Source organism: Ceratotherium simum, chromosome 8 (genome assembly GCF_057802395.1).
Source record: "Ceratotherium simum simum isolate JZ-2026a chromosome 8, ASM5780239v1, whole genome shotgun sequence".
Classification (NCBI taxonomy): Eukaryota; Metazoa; Chordata; class Mammalia; order Perissodactyla; family Rhinocerotidae; genus Ceratotherium; species Ceratotherium simum.
The window spans coordinates 71154918-71178986 of record NC_141907.1 but is presented as its reverse complement, the minus strand read 5'-3'; the positions used below and the strand labels follow the sequence as shown (position 1 = coordinate 71178986).

Genomic DNA, 24069 nt, shown 5'->3' with positions numbered 1-24069 from the left:
TTTATTTTCAACAATATTTGACAGTTGCAAACAAAGGAGAAACAGACTTATCCTACTTAAATTATTATGGTGGATAGACTGTGAAGAGCAAGACTGAGCTGTTTTTAACTAAAGTTAAGAGATGATTATTTTAATTACATATTATGTATAGTAAGATATTATAACATTTTAAGTAAGGTTTATACTAATTTAGGTTTTAAGTACGATTATACTCTTATTAGCTTTATTTAAGCAATAATTTTTTAAATTGAGAGTAATTTTTAGAGATAGACTATTTAGCATCAACTTAACAAAATATACATTTCCCACCTGTTGGTAACCATAACAAAAAAAGAATATAAGTTTTTTCACTTCAAAAATATACTTTCTTTTGTGCTTCAATATTTCTATCCCTAAAAGGGTGATAACACGCTGACTTTATCTTACACAAGCCTAAAGACCACAAAGATTAAAACTTGATACTGCATGAGGGGCTTTTAGCACATGGTTAAAAAAACCCAGTTAAACAAATATAAATTTGAAGTATTATTTCTTCTTGACTACAGTCTATGCAGTTCTGAATAATGCTTACTAAAATACAATTTTATATGGTAAGAAAATTAAGGCATTCATCTGAACCGATAAATAAAAAAAAAATCCCCAGACCAGAACACATTAAAAAATTAGATTCCATTGTTATTTCTGGTCAAATGTTTGTTCAGCCTATATCTTGTACTCACTTCAAGATCTTGACTGATTAATCCTAGAACCACATCTATGCATATCAGGGTCCCCGAACGTCCAATGCCAGCGCTGCAGTGTGTGATGATGGGGCCCGATCTATGAATGTGTCTCATGTAAGAGATAAAAGTGAGCAAGTCGTCTGGCTGAGAAGGTGTATCGTGGTCGGGCCAGGCGGTGAAATTCAGATGAGAAATATGTCGCAATTCTGCTGTCTGAAATTGTACAATAGAATAAGTACATAAAGGCATACTACACTGTTCACACATCATTAGCTCTTAATATTATTTTGTCCTTTCAAATTATGACTTGTCCAGTGGATCAGATCAAAGGAAAAGTGGAAGAGACAGAAAGACTTCATCAAACAACATGTGGAGGGCCTTCATCAAGGAGGTTGCTAGATCCACATTTTAATTATCGGTAAAAAACTACTTTTTGGAAAACCTAAAAGCAAATTACATTTTGATATGAATAACAACCTTTTTTCACGACCCCATTTCAAATTCACCCCAGATAAAAGCCACAGTCATTGCAATAGCTTAAAATTAAGCCCTATATAATCTGGCCCAGCTACCTCTCAGACCTAACCTCCTCCTCCTGGCCACTTCGCTCCAGCCATAGGGACCTCTCTGTGGCTCTTTAAAAACACTAGGCACAGTTCAGACACAGGGCCTATGCACTTCTGCTGTCTGACTGAAATGCTTCTCCCCCAGATATCCTTGTGGCTCACTCAATGCCAGTTTTTTCCACAGCACCATCAACATCAGTATCTCCTCAATAGAAAGTAAGCTCCATGAGGGCAGGGATTTCTTTTTGCTTGTGTTTTAACTGCTGAAACCCTAGATTCCATAACAGGGCCTGAGCTCTACAAACGTGTTGATTAAATAAACAAATCATTGAAGCAATACTGAACAACTGTGCTTGCATAAGGAATGGATAGGCTGGTGTAAATGAATAAGGAAGTACAATCTTTAATTCTTTGTAAAATAACAAATCAAAAATCATGAAGGGCCTTCTCAGGCTATGTTTACTTGCCACCAATAGAACTGAGTCAATATGGTTTGTTTCTATGACAGTAGAATTACTCTCTCTGGTTCTTTAAGAAAGCTAAAACTCCAACAGGAAACACATTACTCACACCTAGCTAGTATTACTGGGAGAAGAGTGAAATAAAGGGAAGGGGCGAGGAAACAGCAGCAGCTTTACTTAAGGTAAACTCACTTATTCTAATTCAAGCTAAATTTACTCAGTGGTTAGGTGGCTGCCATAGGAATTACCTGAATGACAAACGTTCATGCTACAACCGTCCATGTATTACCAAATATGTTAAGCTGTCTTTAAGGGGGAAAATTTTCTACTTAGAGATATCTTAAAACAGTTTTATTGAATTTACTTAGAGGTTTGACCTTAAAAAAAAAATCACTTTCTAGCTCATAGCTTCTGAGCCATTCTGTGCTATCACTAAGCAAAGGATGATGGATGATCACATTAAAAGTCCTGTATTCTCAGGGCTGGCCCAGTGGCGTAGTGGTTGAGTTCGTGTGCTCTGCTTCGGCAGCCTGAGGTTCGCGGGTTTGGATCCTGGGTGTGGACCTACACACCGCTCATCAAGCCATGGTGTGGCAGGCGTCACATATGAAGTAGAGGAAGATGGGCACAGATGTTAGTTCAGGGCCAATCTTCCTCACCAAAAAAAAAAAAAAAAAAAGGAAAAAGTCCTGTATTCTCATTTTCATTTTCATACAGTACATACTGGAGGAAACAGTTTGGCAGAATTCCGGGAGAGGGTCACAGTTAAGCTTATATTAGATAAAAATTAATAGATGGCATTAGTTCTATGGAAATGGGAATGAAGAAGTCACTGGCTTTTATTTAGAAATACACTGATGCGATCATAGAAAGAGTCCAGGCCTGCATTGCAACTAGGAGATAAGCCTTAGTTAGTGAAAAGACTTAATTCACTTACCTGAATGTCTTCTAGGGCCATCACCCTTACTACAAAGCCCTTCAGCTGCTGCATTCTCACAAGAGCCAGCCGAAGCCTGTCATTGACCATTGTAGTTTTGCCTACGATGTTAGGCCAATAGCGCTGGCACTTGATTTTTTCCCCTTCTACTTCTTGGGTCATCATGGCGATCACTGTGGATTTTTGTTCCCAAATCATCTGCCAGAAATCTCCAACAGTTGTAGGGAGAGGTCCTTGGCAGGCAATGTAAACGAACTCTTCTTTCCCCACTGGTATCTTAATGAAGCTCGCATTGATATATCCTCCTTCATCTCCAAGAGGCACTCTTGTAGCATCATCTGTGAATTTCCCACCACAAAAGAGAGGCATCTATATCATGCATTTTTAAACAAGAGCCTTATAAACAAAGTGAGTCAAAGATTAGGAGAAATTCCTCATAACCACAGACGAAATCACAAACACATTTTAATAAAGGTGTATTTGCAAATTGTAATAGAGTCAAATCATGTTATACTCATTTCACTCATTACAGGTATCCAAGACGTCAACTCAGTGAGTTTCTGACAGAAAACTCAATATTATTTACACAGATTTGGTTGAAGAAATTAAAACTAATAAATTAATAAATGCATTTACAACTTCTTAATAAGTACCTAGAAAAACAAACACCATTTTGCTACTCTTCTCCACCTTTAACGATAATGACAGTAATGAATTTAATAATGAATGACAATGCTAAAAAATTATTTCATAAAACAAAAATTAGTATTACAGTGAAACTGTTAAAGAACTTACTACAAATATAATTGGCATAATTAACTGTTGCTCATCCAATTAAATGAGATTCTTCTTAATAAGCAGCCAAAATAATAAACTAACAATCAACAAAAAGGTAGCTCACTTGATTCTCCAGGCATACAGGCTCTTGTCTTTGTCTAACAGTAATTTCATATAGTCAAAATATACATTTTCAAACCCGGCTGCCCCAATGAAAAGTATATATAAGCCATCTTATCCAAGAGAATTAATTTGTATGTACTTATACATTGGAAGTCATTTTTACTTCAAATATTTATAAATTTAACTGGTAATTTCCGTGATTATCAAATTAGGATTTTTAGGAATAGCTTTCAAAATCCTCCATCAATTACCCTTCTCTTACTTGACTTCTATCTCATTAGTCCACAAAAACATATCCACTCAGCAGTTTTGGATTTATGGCTTATCCCATTTTGACTTTGAGGTACCAGTCTGGCCATTTTTCTTGCCTCAAAAAATTCTCACCTACTTTATGACAAACCATGATCTATTCTATCTTCAAAAAGCTAAGATTCACTTCTTACAGGAAGTTTCCCAAAATGAATTTTGTGTCTTCCATCTTGATGAAAAAAATTCAATTGTATTATTATTTATTGCATGATTTGTCACTATTGGTTCTGTTATTTATGACTTCTTGGCAAAGATAGGGTCAGTGTGTCATATGGTGTAATTCAGTGTGCTAATATATATAAATGTGGCTGATGATTACTATAAGAAGTTGCTAGATGTTAATATTTGGCTGTATACATATATTCATACATAATTTAAAAAAAATCACATGCTCATTGGCGAAATGGGTAAAACATGAGTAAAAAGAATTGCCTTTTTTTCCTTCTGGTATCTGAAACAGTTCCAAGTATAATGCAACCTGGTGGTACCACAGGAGCCACATGCATGTACATAGCTATTATGTGCCACAGACATTTCTCTAAACTTAAAACAAGTGGAATAAATAGATGCTGGTTGTGATGCACGAACCGAGAAATTGCTCATCTAGAGGCCAATTCATATTTTTTAAAAAAGACTTTAAAATGACTGATTTGGCATCACTGATTAATTTCTAATACTATGCTAGTAAAAATTCATGAATGTCTGAAGAAATAGTCAAAATTCCTCTGCGGGATTTTCAAAATACACAGATAATTTACAAAAGAATTCTCATTGTACATCTACATTTACTTGCTACTGATGTAAATCTCCAAGTGTGTGTGTGTGTACACACACTTATGTGAGAGACAGGATAAACTAGCATAAAAGTTTTAAATCAGTTCAAATTATATTAAATATACATTTGATTTGAAGCCAAATCGGAACTTACAAGGAAGTATATTTTTATATCGGTTCTTCCTTCTGTTTTCCTTAGTTTGCCCAATTAAACACTGATCCAAAGGTTTTAACTCTTGAAGATTCTGTAAGCAAAAATGGAAATAAAGTTAAATTTGTTGATAAGCAGTAATTCAGTAATAACTGCAAATGCTTTAAATGTGCAGGGTGTTAAATTGGCTATTGATCAGGGTAGACTTTTTGTGCTAAGAAATAGATACGTCCTGTAGGGGCCAGCCAGGTGGCATAGTGGTTAAGTTCACGCGCTCCGCTTTGGGGGCCCAGGGGTTGCGGGTTTCGGATCGCTGGCGCAGACCTACATACTGCTCATCAAGCCATGCTGTGGTGGCATCCCACATAGAAAATAGAGGAAGATGGGCACAGATGTTAGCTCAGGGACAATCTTCCTCACCACAAAAAAAAAGAAATAGGTAAGTCCTGTCAAGATAAATAAGACTAAAATTCCGATACTAATTTTATACACCACTTGTTGAAATGTATTGTTGCAAATATCTTTAATTTAACATGCTGTAGCCAACTAACTTTGTGAGGCAGCACTCTGTACCTTAATTTTAAATCTCAGTTTAAAGATGTCTAATTATATTTTAGAAAAAAAATACAACTTGTAAAAACAACTTTGGCTTAAAGTAATAAGCTGGAGCAGAATTTCTTTTTTTTTTTAGGCATCTACTATCTTTTTTTAATTGATTTATTTTTTCCCCCCAAAGCCCCAGTACGTCATAGCTGCACATCCTTCTAGCTGCTGTATGTGGGACGTCGCCTCAGCATGGCCAGAGAAGCGGTGCATCGGTGCGCGCCCGGGATCAGAACCTGAGCTGCCAGCAGCAGAGCACGCACACTTAACCGCTAAGCCACGGGGCCGGCCCTGGAGCAGAATTTCTGGACAACACTGTCTGTGGGGTCATAGACTATTCCATGTGGTTAGATACTCCTATGTTCTAAAGTGAACTCTTTCTCACTTTTAATTCATTCGCTGATTAACCAATCAACCCATCCATCCATCCACTCAACAAACGTATATTGAAAATGCCTACTATGCAAGGCACTGTAGTAAGTGCTGGGAATACAGTGGTGAGGAAGAAAATAGGATTCTGGCTCTCCTGGAGCTTATAGTCTATTGGGAGAAAGAGGCAGTAACAAAGTAAACAAACAAATATTGTGATATATGCTTTGAAGAAATTAAGAAGCTGCTGTGATAGAGAAAAATAAAGATCTACTTTATATAGAGTTGTGATAGAAGGTCACTGAGATAGTGACATTAAACTTTAAGACCTTAAAGAAGAATCATTTCCACAAAATGGAAAGAAGAGTGTACTTTAACTATTGTGAACTTGTTTCCAAATCTATATGATGGGATTTATATTTTGAGCATTAAATACGAAGCACCTAGCACATTGCAGAAGCTCTCAGTCAAAGTTCGCTCCTTTCACTCCAGTGGCTGCCAAAGGCTCAGGAAGTTGGCAAGTAAGCAGAGGGACTGAGGGAGATGGGCGAGGAAAACCCTCCAACTACAGCGGTGACACGTTTCTCTTTTGCCTAGTGGCAAATACGGATGGTGCCCCAGGATCACAGGAGTGAGGGCTCGAACCACTGCTGCTCTGAACTGAGGGGCACATTCTTGGAGCTGTATTAAATTAGAAACTGTTGCTAATTATGAACCACATCTACAGTGTATTAATTATGAAGATTAGTGAACGATTGGAATTGATACTTGATTTTTAAAAAAAATCTCTTTGTCCCTATGTACGAGGCAGGGAGGATAATCTTCAGGGAGATTTATCTAGCTCCAAAGTGGCTAAAGAGATCCCTTTAGATCAATACTATTAGCATCCTAATTAAAAAAATTAATTTACTGCTAGATACGACAAGATGGTGCTTTTATAGTTGGAAGTAAAGTTGTAAGGCAACAGACATTTTCAAAATTTCTCCTAACTTTGCATATAACTTTGTTTGGAAAAGAACCATTGGCAGAAGCCACTTACCTCCAGCTCCTTAGAAGGGATTCCTTGATCTAGTAAACCCCGCAACATTCGAATGACTGACTTCAACTTGGTGCCAGTGTATCTCCCAGAGGGAAGCACTCTGACGATGGGGAGTGCAGCGAGCCCCTCATTGGTCAGAAAGGGATGATCTAACATGAAGACAGCAGTTAATTTTTTTTAAAAAAATTTCTCTCGGAACTGATTTAGCCAATAAGGGAACTAATTTGAACCTACTGTCACCTCGTCTATTTTTACAAAAGTGAGAATCTTTAGAATTAATAAGGCAATAGAATTAATAGGCAGGCAGATAACTACAACCAACATAGGAAAGTCTTGGCCACAGCAAGGCCCTTGTACCCAACTTTTAAGGAAACACCTCACCGACTGTTCAGAAGTTCTTATGGCTTTTGGCTCTCATTTACTTACAGTTTCTAAAGGAGTTTAATTGTTTCTTTTTGCTTCTCTTGACTCAAATGGCACTCTTTTCTTGACAAAAATGTGTCTAGTCCTGTTATTACTTTGCATTTAAATTAGCTTCCAAGCACACGGGGAAAAGACGAAGGGAGATGCTTCAGAGATTCCTTATAATGCGACATTGCACTAGATGTCTCCTTTCTCTACTCACCCCTGGTACTCAGTGCCAGTATCTCTGGGATGTGATAGCTTTCTTCATGCAAATGAAACCCTTGGGGTCTTCAGGAGTTTATCAAACAAGTGCTATCAGTGTCTTAGAAGAGATATGTGTCTAATTTAGTACCTGCCCTATGGAAACTGTTATATCCTAGAAAAAAGTAGAAGAGACTTCTTGCTATAGTCTGCACAAGTGTAGCTTTAATTATGTCAATCAGTTGATTAAAGCATTTTGATGATGCAGGGACCATGTAAGCAACAATAATGCTACGTACTGTGTGGGATGTGAAGCTGTACAAAATACCTCAAGAAGCTTAACATCTAGCTGGAGCGAAGGCTAGTTATGAATACAAAATTCATTCATGAAATAACTGTAAACTTTTACAGAACTAAGTGGAATGCAACAGGAGCTCAGAGGCTAGAGAGAGAAGCACGGGCTACAGGAGTTGGCAGGAGCATTGTCATTGACACTAACAGTCTACCCAAATCAAAAAAGTATTAATTCAGCTTCTTTAATTTCTTTTAACAACTAAGACTTCAAATTACAAAACCATATTCTTTCACTGCATTAGTATAACATTTCCTTATATGACAAAAGAGACATGAAACACTGGATAGAACTTTATTTCTCCTCTGGCTCAGTTATAAAATGAGAGAGGCAGTAGTAGTGAGGAGAGATCAATTGACTCTTGCTCTAAAAAAATGAGGTTGCGATTCAAGGGTAATAATTTCCTATCTTGGAGCTATTCTACCCACTTTACTATAAATAAAGTGTGCTCCTTGACTTCTCATTCCAGAATGGCTAAATGGCAAAATTGTGACTTTGTGTTTCCATTTAAAGTCTTTATATGTTTATTTACATGTTTTACTCCAAGCCACTGAGAATTTTAGCCTATAACTGTGCAAATATCTGGTTATGTAAATGAATGTTGATGTTTCTCTATGTGATTTAACTTTTGTATAGAACCACAAAATGTACACACAAAATGTAACATATCCATATATTCTGAAAATTGTAATTTTCAAACACGGTTTGTCGATCCATTGTTTCTGATGAAAAAATTGCTAATAAAATTCTTGCCTTTCTCGGAATCTTCATGGTTTGTTGTTTCTATTGGCAATTCGTCACTTCCCCATGTTATTTCATCATCAGTCTTCTTTTCTTGTGACTTTTGAATTAAGCTATGACAACAAAACATATTTGTAATATTTTCTTCAGTTTTGTCCCCAAAATAAATTTAAATATTATGTCCTCAAACCATTTATTTCCTCTACAATTATTATGGCATTTTAAATTAGATTATCTGATTAAAAAAACCCAAGTCCACAATTCTCAAAATTTATTGGTAGATGTAAATTAAACTGTTTAATATAGTTTAAAATTTATCCTCAAACAAATTCCAAGTGTTTGAAACTTAGATTGAAGGATTCCTTTTGGGAATGTAGAAGGTGGTGGTTTGTTTCCACCCTTCAACATGGATGATTGATTACAGTTGTGTCAGTACAGCTCTCTCGTTTTTTTGACAGCTGCCTACTATTGTACTGTATGAATGTATCTTAATTTATTTACAGAAGTCCCTATTGATGGACATAAGTCTTTTGCTATAATTGAGGGCTAGGAGAATACTCCTGTCTTTGGGCACTCACAATGTAATAAAACTCAGTACAAGTTCTATTGTTCTAGGGGTGCATAGCATATGCCAACTCCCTGGTAAGGTGGGTGGCTAGAAAACAGAAACGAGGTAGGAGAATAATGTTTAGTGCTAAGATGAGATGCAAAAGGAAGCTGTAAAAGCCTGAATACACCTTTTCACTTTCTGATATTCAGGAGAACAGAGCAGAGTCCATTCCTCTGATGACATTAGTACACACTCTTAAAGCAGGACATGTACTAGTGCTCCCAAAATGTCAAAAACAGGGCAATTATGCTGCTTTTATGGTGGATGGTTTCCTCTGCTTCAACTAATTGTGGGTCGTAATTAACATTTAATTGGAAAATTCTGCATCCATGAGGTTGTTTTTGTCTTCTAGTAAGTATACTTTGTCTGCAAGGATGTATTTTCGAAATCCTTCCATCAGGCATTCCCTTCTTTCTCATTCTTTTGAACAGCTGCTTAGTATTTCATTGTATGAGTATAGTACACTCTAATTTGTTTTGTGTCTATTATGGTTTTTTACTACTATAAACAATGTTGCAATGAATATTCTTGTAGAAATATCTTTGCACACATATGGTAGTGGGACCAATTCTTAAAAATAAAATTGGTTGGTCAAAGGGTATGTACCACAGTTCTTTGAATCTATGACACTCATGATTGTAAGCTATACTATTATTTTGTTTACATTAAGAAAGAAATAATATCGATGATTGGAATTTTAAGACTCTTCATGATTTCAGAGATATTAAAATTAAAAAAAAAGTATATCCAAGAAATAGTAACATGCAAACAAATTTTTTTTTGAGGAAGATTGGCCCTGAGCTAACATCTGTTGCCAATCTTCCTCTTTTCTTCTTTTTTCTCCCCAAAGCCCTCAGTACGTAGTTGTAGGTCATTCTAGTTTTTTTATGTGGGATGCTGCCTCGGCATGGCTTGATGAGCAGTGACTAGGTCCGTGCCCAGGATCCGAATCGGCGAACCCTGGGCCACCGAAGAGGAGCTCATGAACTTAACTGCTGCACCACTGGGCTGGCCCCCATGCAAATAAAATTTATATGTTAATAGTGTTTGTAATTGCCACTCGAAGAAATTAACACTAACTTACCTTTCCTTCCTTCCACCCCTTCCTCTCCTCAACAGGGCAAAGCCTATATCTTTACATTTATTGGCAGCTGGCCCAGATATCTGCTAATCTTTTAAGTATAAAACTGTATGCATTTCTACATTAACATATGTACCCCCTTGTCTAACTCTACCTAATGAAAAATTCTTTGTCAATTTGCTTTTCTAGGAAAATGCAAATAGCTCCCTTTGACTGTTTGGTTATCATCTAACATGAGGCAAAATTTATGTATAACCACTTTCTTAGCCAACACTATATAAATAACTTTTCCTGATATATTGTTTAGTGTTACAAGAAAATCTTATTTTATATTATAAACTGTTTTCAAAAAGAAAAAAATGGGGTCGGCCTGGTGGTTAAATTTGCACGCTCTGCTTTAGTGGCCTGGGGTTTGTGGGTTTGGCTCCTGGGAGCCGACCTATGTGCTGCTTATCAAGCCATGCTGTGGCTGCGTCCCATACAACGTAGAGGAAGATGGCATGGATGTTAGCCCAGGGCCAGTCTCCCTCAGCAAAAAGAGGAGGATTGACAACAGATGTTAGCTCAGGGCTAATCTTCCTCACAAAAAAAAAAAAAGAAAAAAAGAAACTAAAGAAAAAAATTTCTGGAGTTTAGAAATGTTTCTTATCTTCTTTGGTTTTATTTTCTTATTAGAGAAAAAAATTCGTAAAGTATAGAAAAATAGAGAAACAGAAAAATAAGTTACCTATAATCCTACCAGGAAAAGACAATTACTAACTATTATCATTATTGGCACATTTCCTTTTAGATCTTTCTTCCATTTTTTTCCCATGGTCAAGAGAATACTGCTTTTCTGGAGCAATGTTATAACAAACACATTGTCACATGTCACTAGAACCTTCTTGTAACAATATTTTAAAAACATTCTTAATATTCAACTATAGTTCCATAATTTACTCAACAATTCTCATTTTATTAGAAAAGAACAATTTAATTTTATTTTTTTTATTTATTATTTTTTTTTGAGGAAGATCAGCCCTGAGCTAACATCCGTGCTAATCCTCCTCTTTTTTTTGCTGAGGAAGACCGGCTCTGAGCTAACATCTATTGCCAATCCTCCTCCTTTTTTTTCCCCAAAGCCCCAGTAGATAGTTGTATGTCATAGTTGCACATCCTTCTAGTTGCTGTATGTGGGACACGGCCTCAGCATGGCCAGAGAAGCGGTGCATCGGTGCACGCCCAGGATCTGAACCTGGGCCGCCAGTAGCGCACCGCGTGCACTTAACCGCTAAGCCATGGGGCTGGCCCACAAATTAATTTTAAAATCAACATCTAAATGGAAATCTTCAGAGCACTTCTAAAAAAGAATGGAATTGTTATAAATACTTTAAAAAATTATTTTCTTAAAAAAACTTATATTCATACCTTTCAGTTTTTACTTTTTCTTCACTATATTCTTCACAGCCATTCATTTTGGTAGACTACAATGAAGACAAATCAAAATCAAATTAACCCATTGTAAAAAAAAAAATCAATCTCATAATATTCAATTTTTTCCTATTAATTATTTCCTGTATTTACTGTTATTGTTCATCCTAATATTACAAAGACACATGTGACATTGAATTAATACATGTCAAACTTTGGCTTAGGCATCTTCAGTGGCCCAAGAGTTTCTGCAGGTTCCACTGATTCACCTTCACATTCATCTTGGCTTTTACCTTCTTATATAAGGGATATTAATAGTAAAGAGGTAAGGAGAAAGCAAGATGAAAATCTAAATTAAAGGTTATTTAGATATGCATATTTGGCATGTTTTTACACTACTTCAATTTTAAAATCTGTAAATGTGCACTCTAGAAAAATCTTAGTAATTTCCAATATGTTAAATTATCTTCCCTTTTTATTATTAAAGTGAGGGGTCTCTCCACAGGGAACACAGATCAATCAGCCCACACTTTAACTGAGTGTGGTGCTCAGAGACCCAAATACTGTAGGAGCAGTTAGCTACAATTAGAAGGAGAAGCCGAGCCAGCCCTGAGGGCCTAGCATTAAAGTTCGGTGCACTCTGCTTCAGTTGCCTGGGTTTGGTTCCCGGACACGGAACCACACCACTCGTATGTCAGTAGCCATGCCACGACGGTGCCTCACGTGGAAGAACTAGAGGGACTTACAACTAGAATATACAACTATGTACTGGGGCTTTGGGGAGGGAAAAAGAAGAGAGGAAGATGGGCAATAGATGTTAGCTCAGGGTGAATCTTTAGCAGGAAAAAAAAAAAAAAAGGAAGGAGATGCCAAGTTGCATTCTTACATGGTTAATAAATCTTACATTTCAGTCTTTATCAGGATAAATTATTTTAACAAATGGGAAATTCTTTTCATTTCAAGACCCTGAATTATCTGGCCTCTATCTACCTCTATTAGAAATCCATATCCATCTAGTTTTACTCTCCCATTCACTTAATAGGCTTCAAACCCACAGGTCTGTCCTTTAGTTCTCCAAAATCACTCATCTCTTTTCACAGCAAAGCTCTTCCTATGGAAGATACTTTTTCTTCATTCACTGTAAGTGTCTTTTTCTTCTGAGGACGTTCCCTAATCACCCAGTCTAAAGTAGGTGTCCTTGGTTATTCTTTTTCATCGCACTTTTTTTTTAAAACTTCATGGACCTTATGACAACTTGTAATTTCATGTTTATTTGTGTGTTTATTGGGTCCTTCCTTTTTCCCTTCGATTAGAGTGTAAGCTCTCTGGGGGCAGGAATTATGCCTGTTTACCACTGAATGCCCGCATATGCTTATGCCTGAGCTATAGAAGGTTGTCTCCTTTATTTAATAAAAATATTAACAACCTTTAATATGGCCTTTTAATTATAGCCTTTGTAGAGTTAAAACGTCTACAAGTAAGTTATTCTGATAGCAATTTCAATTTATTTGAGGGAAATGCAGAACTTCTATGGAGGAAGAAAAAAGGTAGGTTATTTTTACCCACTAACAACTAAAAGGAAGCTTCTTAGACCTTATCTGTTTTTAGAAGTGGATGTTTTTGGTCTGGGTTAAATTTTTTTCCCCAAGTAAAGTCATTTGGATTTCTTATTCCTCATCATAATCCTGGCCTAAGAATCTACTATGTGTGCAATGATTTTGAAAAGTATAAAGGCTTTTATAACAGTCAAATGCTATTATTAACATTAAAATGGTAAGAAAAAGCCTAACTAGATATAACTATAGTGATACTTGTATTAACTGATTTCCAACTATTTTTGCAGAGTTCACCTGTGTATGGGGGAAGGTAGGGTTAAGGAGATTGGCCTTCAGTCTCCTCATTCTAGATTGTAGGCTCTCTGGAAGAGGATACAGCTGTGGTACTGTATCCAGGAAAAGATTTAAAATTTTTATCACGGCCAGCCTATTTGAAGGTTAGTTTGTAAGCCTATTGCTCAAAAAATCTAGACCCAGCAACTTGAAGAGCAGAGAAGACATCTCCTGGATCCAGGACCAGCTACATAATTCGTTACGCCCAGTGCCAAATGAAAATATGGGATCTCTTGCTAAAAAATTATTAAGAATTTCAAGACAGTGATGGCACAGCATTATTTTATAAATAAGCACGGAGCTCTTCCAAGCACTGGGCTCTGTCTGCTGGACTGCTTGACCGCTCATAAAGCCAGCCTTGCCTGGATCCTACAGTCAAGCAGGATTATCTTACAGGTGATGGGAAGCCAGTGAAAGTTTTGTATTGTTTTTTGATTAAAAAATTAAAAACACTTTTTTTAGAATAACCACAATCAGAAATAACATAGGAAGCATACTGATGAATTTCAGCACACTGATGCCATGTCTTTGGAGGACATGCCTTTCTCCTCTTCTCTTCATCCTAGCTCTTTTGACTTCATGGGGAAGTGTTTCTACCTCTCTCAGGAAAGACACTTGTCCAGAGATGTGGAAAGACCAAATTCCTTGGCATGGCATCTAAGTCACTTCATGAACTCGTCCCTGCCTATCTCTTCAGCCGTAGCTTTCAAGACACCAGGTGATACCCTACTTGCAATGATTTAGTTCCCTGAATGGTCCAGGCAGATTCAGATCTTCATGCCTTTCTTAAGCAGCATCTCAGTATGGAATGCTCTTTCCCTCATCTTCTCTTATCTCACCTATCAAATATATTTAAAATGCTAATTCTCTAGGAAGTTTTAATAACTATATCCACTACTGTGTAGTCCCCATCATTCCCCAATTTTATAACCCTCTCTGAAGTCCATAGAAACATTTGTCAGGACATGTTTTTACTATAGTTTTTTAACATTACATTTACTTATTTACATATGTACATGTCCCAAATTGACTACAAGATGGTATAACCAAATTTAGGACAGAAACCCTGACGCCCCTTCTTACCCTGTATCCCCACCATAAACAGAGTCAAACAAGTTCAGCAATAGCTAAGTGAATGGTTTTGAAACTTTAGGCAATAATTCACAATAATGTGTATGACTGGCATTCATTCCTTCATTCATAAATAAGACACAGACATTGGTCTAAAGTACTTCACTAAGACGAAGTCAAGCACAGAGACAATTTCAATAAAGTGACAAATTTGATGACTGTGCTATCAGAGGGATAATCTTTCTTTTTAAAAAAGACATTTCTATACTCTGTATAATACCAATGGTTAGTAGCTTAACTCTTGGCGCACGATAAAACTTTCAGAGTTGTAGAATATACTGTTAAGAACTAATTCAGTAAGTAATCTACAATTTGTTTATGGTGATCCCAATGTGGTGCACTTACCAAAAACTGAGTGTTTTCAGAAGTTCTAAGGAACTCTTAAAACTACTCAAATGTAGGCAATATTCTAGAAATATAAGATGAAACAGAAACCTTTTCCAGAATACTGGCTCAGTCTTCCTTTCAGCTATGGAGATTAGTCATATTTGTCTCTTCTGAATTTGTCTGCTTATAATTTCCATAGTGATTTTAACACATTTAGAGTTTGACACAAATGAAACTTTTTCATGTTTTTATCTCAGTACCTTGTTTTCCTTTTTCCTAGATTTGTTTTTTTACTTTCTTTGTTTTGTTTACCATTAGTCAAAACCTCTTCTAAAGCAGAAGTCTCATCTATTCAAGTTGCCAATTTATTATTTTTAAGAATGGACTGGACCAAAATATTTGGTCTTAAACATCTTGAATTCTCAAGGCACAAATTTGTGGGTTCCATCTGTAATTTGGTGGCAGGACAACTTACATTTCTTAATAACTGGTAGAATATTCTCCCTCCACAAACCCTAATTTTTAGATTCGTCCTGGATAGTTTTACTTCTTAATTCTTCCATGTGAACTTCAGAATCATTTTACCAAGCCACCTTGTCCTCATTAAAAAAAAAAGTCAGGGGCCAGCCCGGTGGCGCAAGCGGTTAAGTGCACATGCTCCACTGCAGAGGGCCGGGGTTCGCTGGTTGGGATCCTGGGCGCACACCGTCACACCGCGTGTCGAGCCATGCTGTGGTGGCGTCCCATATAAAGTAGAGGAAGATGGGCACAGATGTTAGCCCAGGGCCAGTCTTCCTCAGCAAAAAGAGGAGGATTGGCAGATGTTAGCTCAGGGCTGATCTTCCTCACGCACACAGAAAAAAAAAGTCAAAATATTTTATGAGACCATATTTAATTTATGTGTGAATCTGGGGAGGATTTAAATTTTAGGTTTTTCTAACAAAGAACAAGAAATGTTTTTCTTTAATATTTCTTTTATGCTTCTTTGTAGAGTTTTAAAGTTTTCATAATATAGATCTTGTACATTTTTGGTTGAATTTATGCTTAGGGCTTTTATTTGTTTTGTCACTATTGTGAATGAAATTTTATTTAATAATATTTTATAACTCGTTAAAGTAAAGACTGTGTTATGGACTGAATTGTATCCCCCCCAAAATTCATAGGTTGAAGTCCCAATCGTCAATGTGACTGTATTTGGAGATGAGGTCTTATGGAGGTAATTAAGGCTAAATGAGGTCATAAGGATGGGGCTTTAATTCAATAAGACTAGTGCCCTTAAAAGAGAAAACACCAGGAGTGCACAAACAGAAAGGAAGGCCATATAAGGATATAGGGAGAAAGTGGCCATCTGCAAGCCAAGGAGAGACGTCTCACCAGAAACCAATCCTAATCTTGGACTGCCAGCCTCCATAACTGTGAGAAAACAAATTTCTGGGGTTTTTTTTTTTTTTGTCTTTTTTGTGAGGAAGATTAGCCCTGAGCTAACACCCGTTGCCAATCCTCCTCTTTTTGCTGAGGAAGACTGGCCCTGGGCTAACATCTGTGCCCGTCTTCCTCTACTTTACATGGGACGCCGCCACAGCACGGCTTGACAAGTGGTGCGTCAGTCCGAGCCCGGGATCCGAACCCACAAACCCCGGGCTGCCCAAGTGGAGCACACGAACTTAACTGCTATACCACTGGGCTGGCCCCAAATTTCTGTTTTTTAAGCCACTCAGTTTTTGGTATTTTGTTATGGCAGCCCAAGCAGACTAGGACAGGTTGCAAACTCAAATGACTGCAGGAACTATACAAATAATATAAACCTTTGAAATGCTGGGGTTGGGGGTGGGAGCAAGCAGGGCTGGAAAACAACAAATGAAGTAAAAATAGGAAACAGGAAGTGGAGTTTGCAGAGAAGTGGTCATAGCATACAAGTCATTTAAATTTTATAACATTAATTCTGTCTTGTGAGACCTGCGAGTTTACAGTATAAAGAAATAGGGATCGTGGTTGCATTGTTGTTTATAGTAAATAAGGAATTTAAAGTTCATCAACAGATAGCCAGTTTAATAAATTATGGTATATCCATGCAATGGAACAATAGGAAAGCATTAAAAATTATGAGGCACATTTTTATGTACTCATGTGGAAAGAGGATAATAATAATTTAGAACCACATGATAAAATTTATATTAAAAAAAAATTATGTATGTACCGCCATGCATCCCTTAATCACAGGGATACGTTCCGAGAAATGTGTCATAAGGCGATTTTGTTGTTGTGTGAACATCATAGAGTGTACTGGCACAGACCCTGATAATGCAGCCTACTACACCTCTAGGCCACACGATACTAATCTTACAGGACCACCATTGTATATGTGGTCCATCATTGACCAAAATGCCCTTATGTGGTGCATGGCTGTATATAAATATCTATGTTTTCATATGCATAACGGAAGGGTAAAAGCTAAAATTTTAACGATAGCTACCTCACATGAAGGTGAGGAATGGGTAAAAAAAGGGACTTGCATTTTTAGATGATTCTGTTTGAAATACATATATTATTTTTTTCGATGGGGAAGAATCGCCCTGAGCTAACATCCACTGCCAATCTTCCTCTTTTTGTATGTGAGCTGCTGCCACAGCATGGCCACTCAGAGATGAGTGGTGTAGGTCCACACCTGAGAGCCAAACCTGGGCTGCCGAAGTGGAGCACGCCCAACTTAACCCCTAGCCCACTGGGGTTGGCCCCTGAAATATTTTTTTACAATGAGGATGTAACATTTTCATAACCAAAACAACAAAAAAGCAACTTGAATGAAGTTTTCTGCTATAAACTTTTGTTATTATAGCTTAGTATAAATGAGAATCTATATTATGTTAACAAGCTGTTTTTTTAAAGAAAAGGTATTGGATATGACATTTTAAAAATGGAGATTAAAGATTTTTATCTTCTTAGTTAAAAGAGACTTCAGAACATACATTTTAAGAGGCACTTTAAATATTATTATTAAGAAAAATATAATTAAAGTTAGTATGATTTAAAATGTTCAGAAAATCTCTTTCAAAGAGCTTATCGTTATCATGATTAATATTCTGATAGCACAAAAGAACGTCTTAAGCAAAACCACCACAGTATGATACATTTTGAGATATTCAATATTTGTGTATTCACTTTTTAGACTATGAAATACATAGTCAATGGATATGTTTCCTTCTATTTATCCACATTATTTTAAAATGTTTAATGAACATAATCATGTGTATATGAGACTGTGTGCGGGTATGTGCATGGTAACTACTGTAAGAATCCAAATCAGCTTAGTTTTGACAATTTTGAAGATGCTCAGTAGGAAGAGTAAGAAGAATAGTGAGGGAAATTATCCTAGAATACTGAGCAAGATCAGATTTATATAAATAGGATGACACCTAGTTTGAGCAGCCTTACATCTAATGCTTTTTCTTAGCTCAATGTTCCAGAAGATCTGAAATCTTAAAGTCTTAAATAAGAATTTGAAAAGTCTATCAATACATTTAAAAAATTTTTTATTTCCTTTTTTATTTGAGGAAACTTGAATAATAATTCTTTACTAGGATAAAATGACTTTTTAATTGTAACAAATGAAATTAACCTTTTCACTCTAAATGTAATTTTTCAGTAAAACAGGCAATCATCTCAGCTGATTCCAACTTCTGGGTTTTGTTTTGTTTTTAAGATTTCAACAAATTTATATAATATATACTGAGCACTAGTTCCTGTACACTTTATTCTTACTAGTTTGAATCCAACTATTCCAAAGTATTATGAATCAGTCAGCTGTCCAAGTCTTTTATTTTTTTATTTTTATTTTATTTATTTATTTTTTAAAGATTTTATTTATTTTATTTTTTCCCCCCAAAGCCCCAGTAGATAGTTGTGTGTCGTAGCTGCACATCCTTCTAGTTGCTGTATATGGGACTCGGCCTCAGGATGAACGGAGAAGTGGTGCCTCGATGCGCACCCGGGATCCGAACCCGGGCCGCCAGCATCGCAGCACGCGCACTTAACCGCCAAGCCACAGGGCCGGCCCATGTCCAAGTCTTTTAAAACAAGTCTCAACTAAAATCTCGGAGCAATCACAGCAAAAGCCAAGAAATAACTGGAAAAATTACATGTTTCCATGATAATTAAGACCAAGGTTCCATGAGGGGCAGGAGGGAGCATTCAAGGATGAAAATGAAGTTTTCTACCCAGATTAGGTATTAACTGGAATGGGATCTTGGAATTCTCAACTTTTGATTATCATTTTTCCTAAATGGAAACCTTCACCAAAAGAGATGTAAAGTTGAGTTCTTTCTCTAAAATGAGTAAATGACATCAGTTCTAATTCTCATTGAGGTTAATAACCAGCATCGGGATATTATTTTTACCTCATGTCTAGGAGGGAAATTGGGAGGTAGGGAGAGGTAAGGCCTCAGCAGAGAAAGCAAGTTTTAAGTAAGGAGATATACAACTCTAACAAGATACAGCATCCTAGAGTGTTTATCTAGCGACCCTTACCTCCGTAAAATCTTCAGGTAAAGGTGAACCATCACAATCTGTATCTTCTGCTCTCTCTTCAGAGAACTTCCCATTGGCTTTCAGTGCACCTGGGAGAGAAATAAATAGGCCAAGAGAAATGAAAACACTCCCTAGAGGCCTTCCTGTACTCCTCAGTGTACCAACTTATTCATTCTGCTTCATCTACCTTGAACACAGGCATCTCCCGCTGCATTATTTTGGTTTAAAAGATTCTGGGCTTCCTCATCCACAACATCCAACAGAGACTGGATAACTTCAGCTTCCTGAGGATCATCATAAATATCACCTTCTTGTACATCAGCTTCTTGAAAAACAGTAATTTACATGGGTCTTATTTTTAAAACATTGATATGAGAAAGAGACAACGTGTCAAATAGAATATAGCAGGCCTTTCAAATTTTAAGCATCCACTTTGAAAAGTAGCCATGACTGGAAAAGTAGACTACACTGACAGGGACTAGGCGTTTTTAGTTCTAGAACTCCTCTGGCTGCTATGACAAAAGACCACACAAATAATACAGCAAAATCAACGTCTGTGATACACTTTTGCACAAGACAATAATTTAATCCTTATTTTCCTAAATTAATCCCAAATTATGAATTCATCAAAGAAATTCAACGAAAGAAGTTATGTTACAAAGATTAAGGATATAATAGAGGAGTCCAAACATCCCCAAGAAAAATTTTCTAAACTATTTGGTAGCCTTGAATTGCTGCTTCAAAGAACACAAGAACACTATCAAACAAAACAGCCATCTTTTCAATTATTTAAAAATAATTTTAAACTTAGAGATGAGAATGAACACTAGACATTTGTACAGTAATGCAGCTAACAATAATTAATATTACATTGTTCTTTTATTTCTTTGAACAATAATCTTTCCTTTTAAAGCTATAGGAACATATGAGGCAAATAAGAGAGGATACCTAATATTTCTTTATTACCTGAATTATCAGGGCATTTAGAGTAACTGGATGACTGATTTGGAAAATTATCTTTGGATAGAATCAAATTTGCTGATCCCTTCATCTGATAAGTAGAGCATTTTCCTTCATGGTACAAGACTTCAATTATTTCTTCCCCATTAGCCTAAAGTATAAAATCAAAGCAAATCATTAGTTTACTATCTTACTAACTTCCAGGATTAGGGAGGGAATGCACATTGCCCCTCCACGTCCTTCTCCCCTTCCTTCTTAGTACAAAATCCATTTCATATCTCCCCACCTTAGATCAGTGTTTCTAGGAAATACCAGTGCAATGAAGTGTGCAAAGGGGATGAAACTTTCCGTCATCAAATACGTCTGGAAACACTAGATTAAACAACATTAAATCAATATTTTTATTCCAAGAATTCTCACAATGCTTACTAATATAAATTTTGAGTTGCCAAAAGAGAAATCTGTTATTTTCTGTATACATACATATATATATATATCTCTCTGCAATATTTTCTAAACTTATTTGACTGTAGAAATCTCTTTTTTGAGGCATATTTTACGTGACTTGTCTTCATAGTACTTTTTCAGAAAAGTTTAACGGGACTACTAAACTTAGAAGTTGAGGCAAAAGGAAAAAAAATCAATCTTTTAAGTATTTGTGAAGCTGTTACATGGACATAGATTCCAGTTTAGTGACCTGATCAACTGTTAGGTATAAAGATTTTCAAATCTAGTCTAAATCTCATCTCAATTTAAGAAAAATAACAATGGGTTCATAACTATAAAGTAATTAGTGACTAGAGTGCAACTTTCTAATTCAATGGTAAATTATGAAGCACTTCATGATGCATAGCCTATTAAAAGATAAATGATTTGGGCAAAAATGCAAAATTAAATGATTAGAATGAATTAAAATAATTTTATACAAATATACGGCAATTTACTCTGAAGATTTTTACTCTTTTTATTAAGATAAAAAGTAGAGACGGTAGATGCAATAGAACTATTTCTCCAAAAAGAGCGGTTACACAATGTCAAAAAGTTTCACCAGATTGTGAAAACTCCAATCTTCACGAGAAATTCATAGTGCAGACATCAGGATTCAAGGACAAGATATTGTTTGAGAGACTTCCTGGAAGATTTTAATTCCAACAAAAAATGTTCGCAACCATGAATAACAAAGTCCTAGTTTCTATGGTTTTATGTTAATTTAAACAGAAACTCTACCCTTCTCCCTTTCAACAACATGCTGATTTTTAAAAAGAAAATAAGCACTATACAGCATGACTAACACTAGAATACATGAAAATTCAGTTGCTTCAGCTCTCTGAAATTGGAGAACTTCTAAATAGAGAATAGTGAGTGCTGCTGTATCTCAATCCACAAACACACAAATACCAAGAAATTTTTATTTTTGTGCCCGAATCATTTCTGCCTTATAATTCTTCTGCTGCAATATCTTTTTGGGACTTGCGAAACCATGTCACAAGTTTGAAATAACCAAGTGAGATGAAAGGCAGAGAACTTTGTGCTTCTGGTCACTACCTTCATCTTCTCCTCCTACACTAAATCCAGCTCACGTCCAGAAACCTTGTAGAGATGGTAAGATTTTCAGATTACTAGGACAGCAACGCCTCAGCTCTGGATTTTACGTGGAAAGACATTCAAATAGTGAGGTTCAGAACAGACTGTATGGGATGTGTGGGGGATGAAACAATTCCACAAAATGAAGATCCAGCTGTGATCATTTTAGAATGTACATTACTTGCCAAAAGAAAATCATAAAAAGAGATATCAGCCAAACAAATGGGCACACATGTAGCCTTAAAGAGAGAGCTTGAAGTGGAATTTAGTTATGCATTAAAATAGTTTTGTTAAATCACACCTAGATTTCTCTGTACTAATCTTAAATGATTTAGGTTCTTTCATTTTATTATGTGATAAAGCATTTTCTACGTCTTTCAAAAAGCAAGTAAGCCTATTTCTTTTGCCACTTCTGTTTTTCCTCACTAGTAGCAAAGATTTGTTATTTGAAAGTCACTGCTGGTCAACATCAACCCAAAGGACCAATTTCACTTTTAATTATGTTCTTGTCTTCTGGGTATCTAAGAGACAACCAAAAGAACTGTGCACATTAATAAAAAATCCCAGCACTAAACTATTTACTTGAGTAATTAGCTTATTTAAGAGCTGAGTATGTGCCAAATTATGCAGGGTGACTCGTGTGCAGGCTTTATGTTGGGTGTTTTACTTAGCCAGGCCTATTAGTTCACTAAGATATATTCCTACTATCAATACGTCTATCTAAAAAGGCAAATATTTAAACGTGAAAGCAGTTTGGTTCAAGACACAAACAAGCTGGTTATTTAGATAAGGAAGTCTGACATGAAGCAGGAGGCCTTTTATTTACCTTGGAGAACGAATTATTAGGAGTGAGGGCAGGCTGGAAACAAGGCTCCACAGCATGACGAGCTGAAAGGAACAACACAGGAAGTGAGGGATGAGCCACTCAGAGCCACAAGAGGGACATCAAAATAATGAAAGAAATCCACGTTTCTGTGCACCTTCTTATTTTTACTAGTACACTAAAAAAGGTTGTATCATAAAGTGATTTAAAACCGACTAGATGGAACCAAATGTCAGAGAAGGGTTTACCCCAAGGAAAAAGCCAGTTTCTTAAAATAGTTTGCATAAAAGCTGAGTTTGGGCTGAATGGTTCTAGTGTGGGATATTGAATATAAATTATCCCAACCGAATGGGAGAGACGTCACAGGTGCCGAACTATATTCACTTTACTATTTAAGTGAAGATAGCGAGACTTTTATCTCATTGCATAAAGGCTATCAATTTAACACAGTAAAGTAAGTTATGGACACAACTGGAAAGGACTTTTAATACATGTCTAAACCAAATGTTAATTTTAAGTCTTAGCCATTAGTACAAAAATTCAATACATACATTAAAGTGAGATTATGTTTCTCTTACAGTTAAAAAGTCATATTTGAAAATAATTTGATTTATTAAACTATGTTTTCAAGAGATTTGACAGATCTGGTAGAGTTTAGAAAAGTTAAAAAGAAAGAAATGAAAAGAAGAAAAAAAGAAATACAGGTAAGTGTATTCAAGGACCTCTATTTGAGAATGATCTAAAAATAATTCCATTTAGAAAGATGAAGGTTGAGGGCCGGCCCCGTGGCTTAGCAGTTAAGTGCGCGCGCTCTGCTAGCGGCAGCCTGGGTTCGATCCCGGGCGCGCACCGACGCACCGCTTCTCCCGCCATGCTGAGGCCGCGTCCCACATACAGCAACTAGAAGGATGTGCAGCTATAACATACAACTATCTACTGGGGCTTTGGAGGGAAAAAATAAATAAATAAAATTATTAAAAAAAAAAAAAAAAAGAAAGATGAAGGTTGAAATGGCATTTTTAGGGATAAATTTCTATAATTAAGTGGATGATGTTATAAAAAGCCCAAGAATGCCATTTGATATTGCTTCCAGGAAATACAATTCATTATTAAACTCTTAAGAAAAATAATGAAAAACTATACCAATAACAAAGCACTGGTTCAAAAATATCATATTGCAATAGTATAAAACACAATAGT

The 24069-nt window shown here is 36.2% G+C and overlaps 1 protein-coding gene across 14 annotated transcripts in view; it reads right to left on the bottom strand.

The window, feature by feature from the left end:
- The window catches only part of PTPN13 (protein tyrosine phosphatase non-receptor type 13), a 210396-nt gene that overhangs the window by 3787 nt on the left and 182540 nt on the right, over positions 1–24069 (bottom strand). For 13 of the 14 annotated variants that reach the window (XM_014787858.2, XM_014787859.2, XM_014787863.2 and 10 more), the window contains 10 exons: positions 22873–22934; positions 20469–20613; positions 19690–19827; positions 19503–19591; positions 11629–11684; positions 8543–8643; positions 6832–6980; positions 4824–4914; positions 2687–3024; positions 720–935 (listed from right to left, as the gene is read on the bottom strand). In XM_014787858.2, the coding sequence (XP_014643344.1) occupies positions 720–935; positions 2687–3024; positions 4824–4914; positions 6832–6980; positions 8543–8643; positions 11629–11684; positions 19503–19591; positions 19690–19827; positions 20469–20613; positions 22873–22934 (1385 nt within the window). The remainder of the gene's footprint in view (positions 1–719; positions 936–2686; positions 3025–4823; positions 4915–6831; positions 6981–8542; positions 8644–11628; positions 11685–19502; positions 19592–19689; positions 19828–20468; positions 20614–22872; positions 22935–24069) is intronic. The other variant, XM_087434547.1, reaches the window with a different exon arrangement.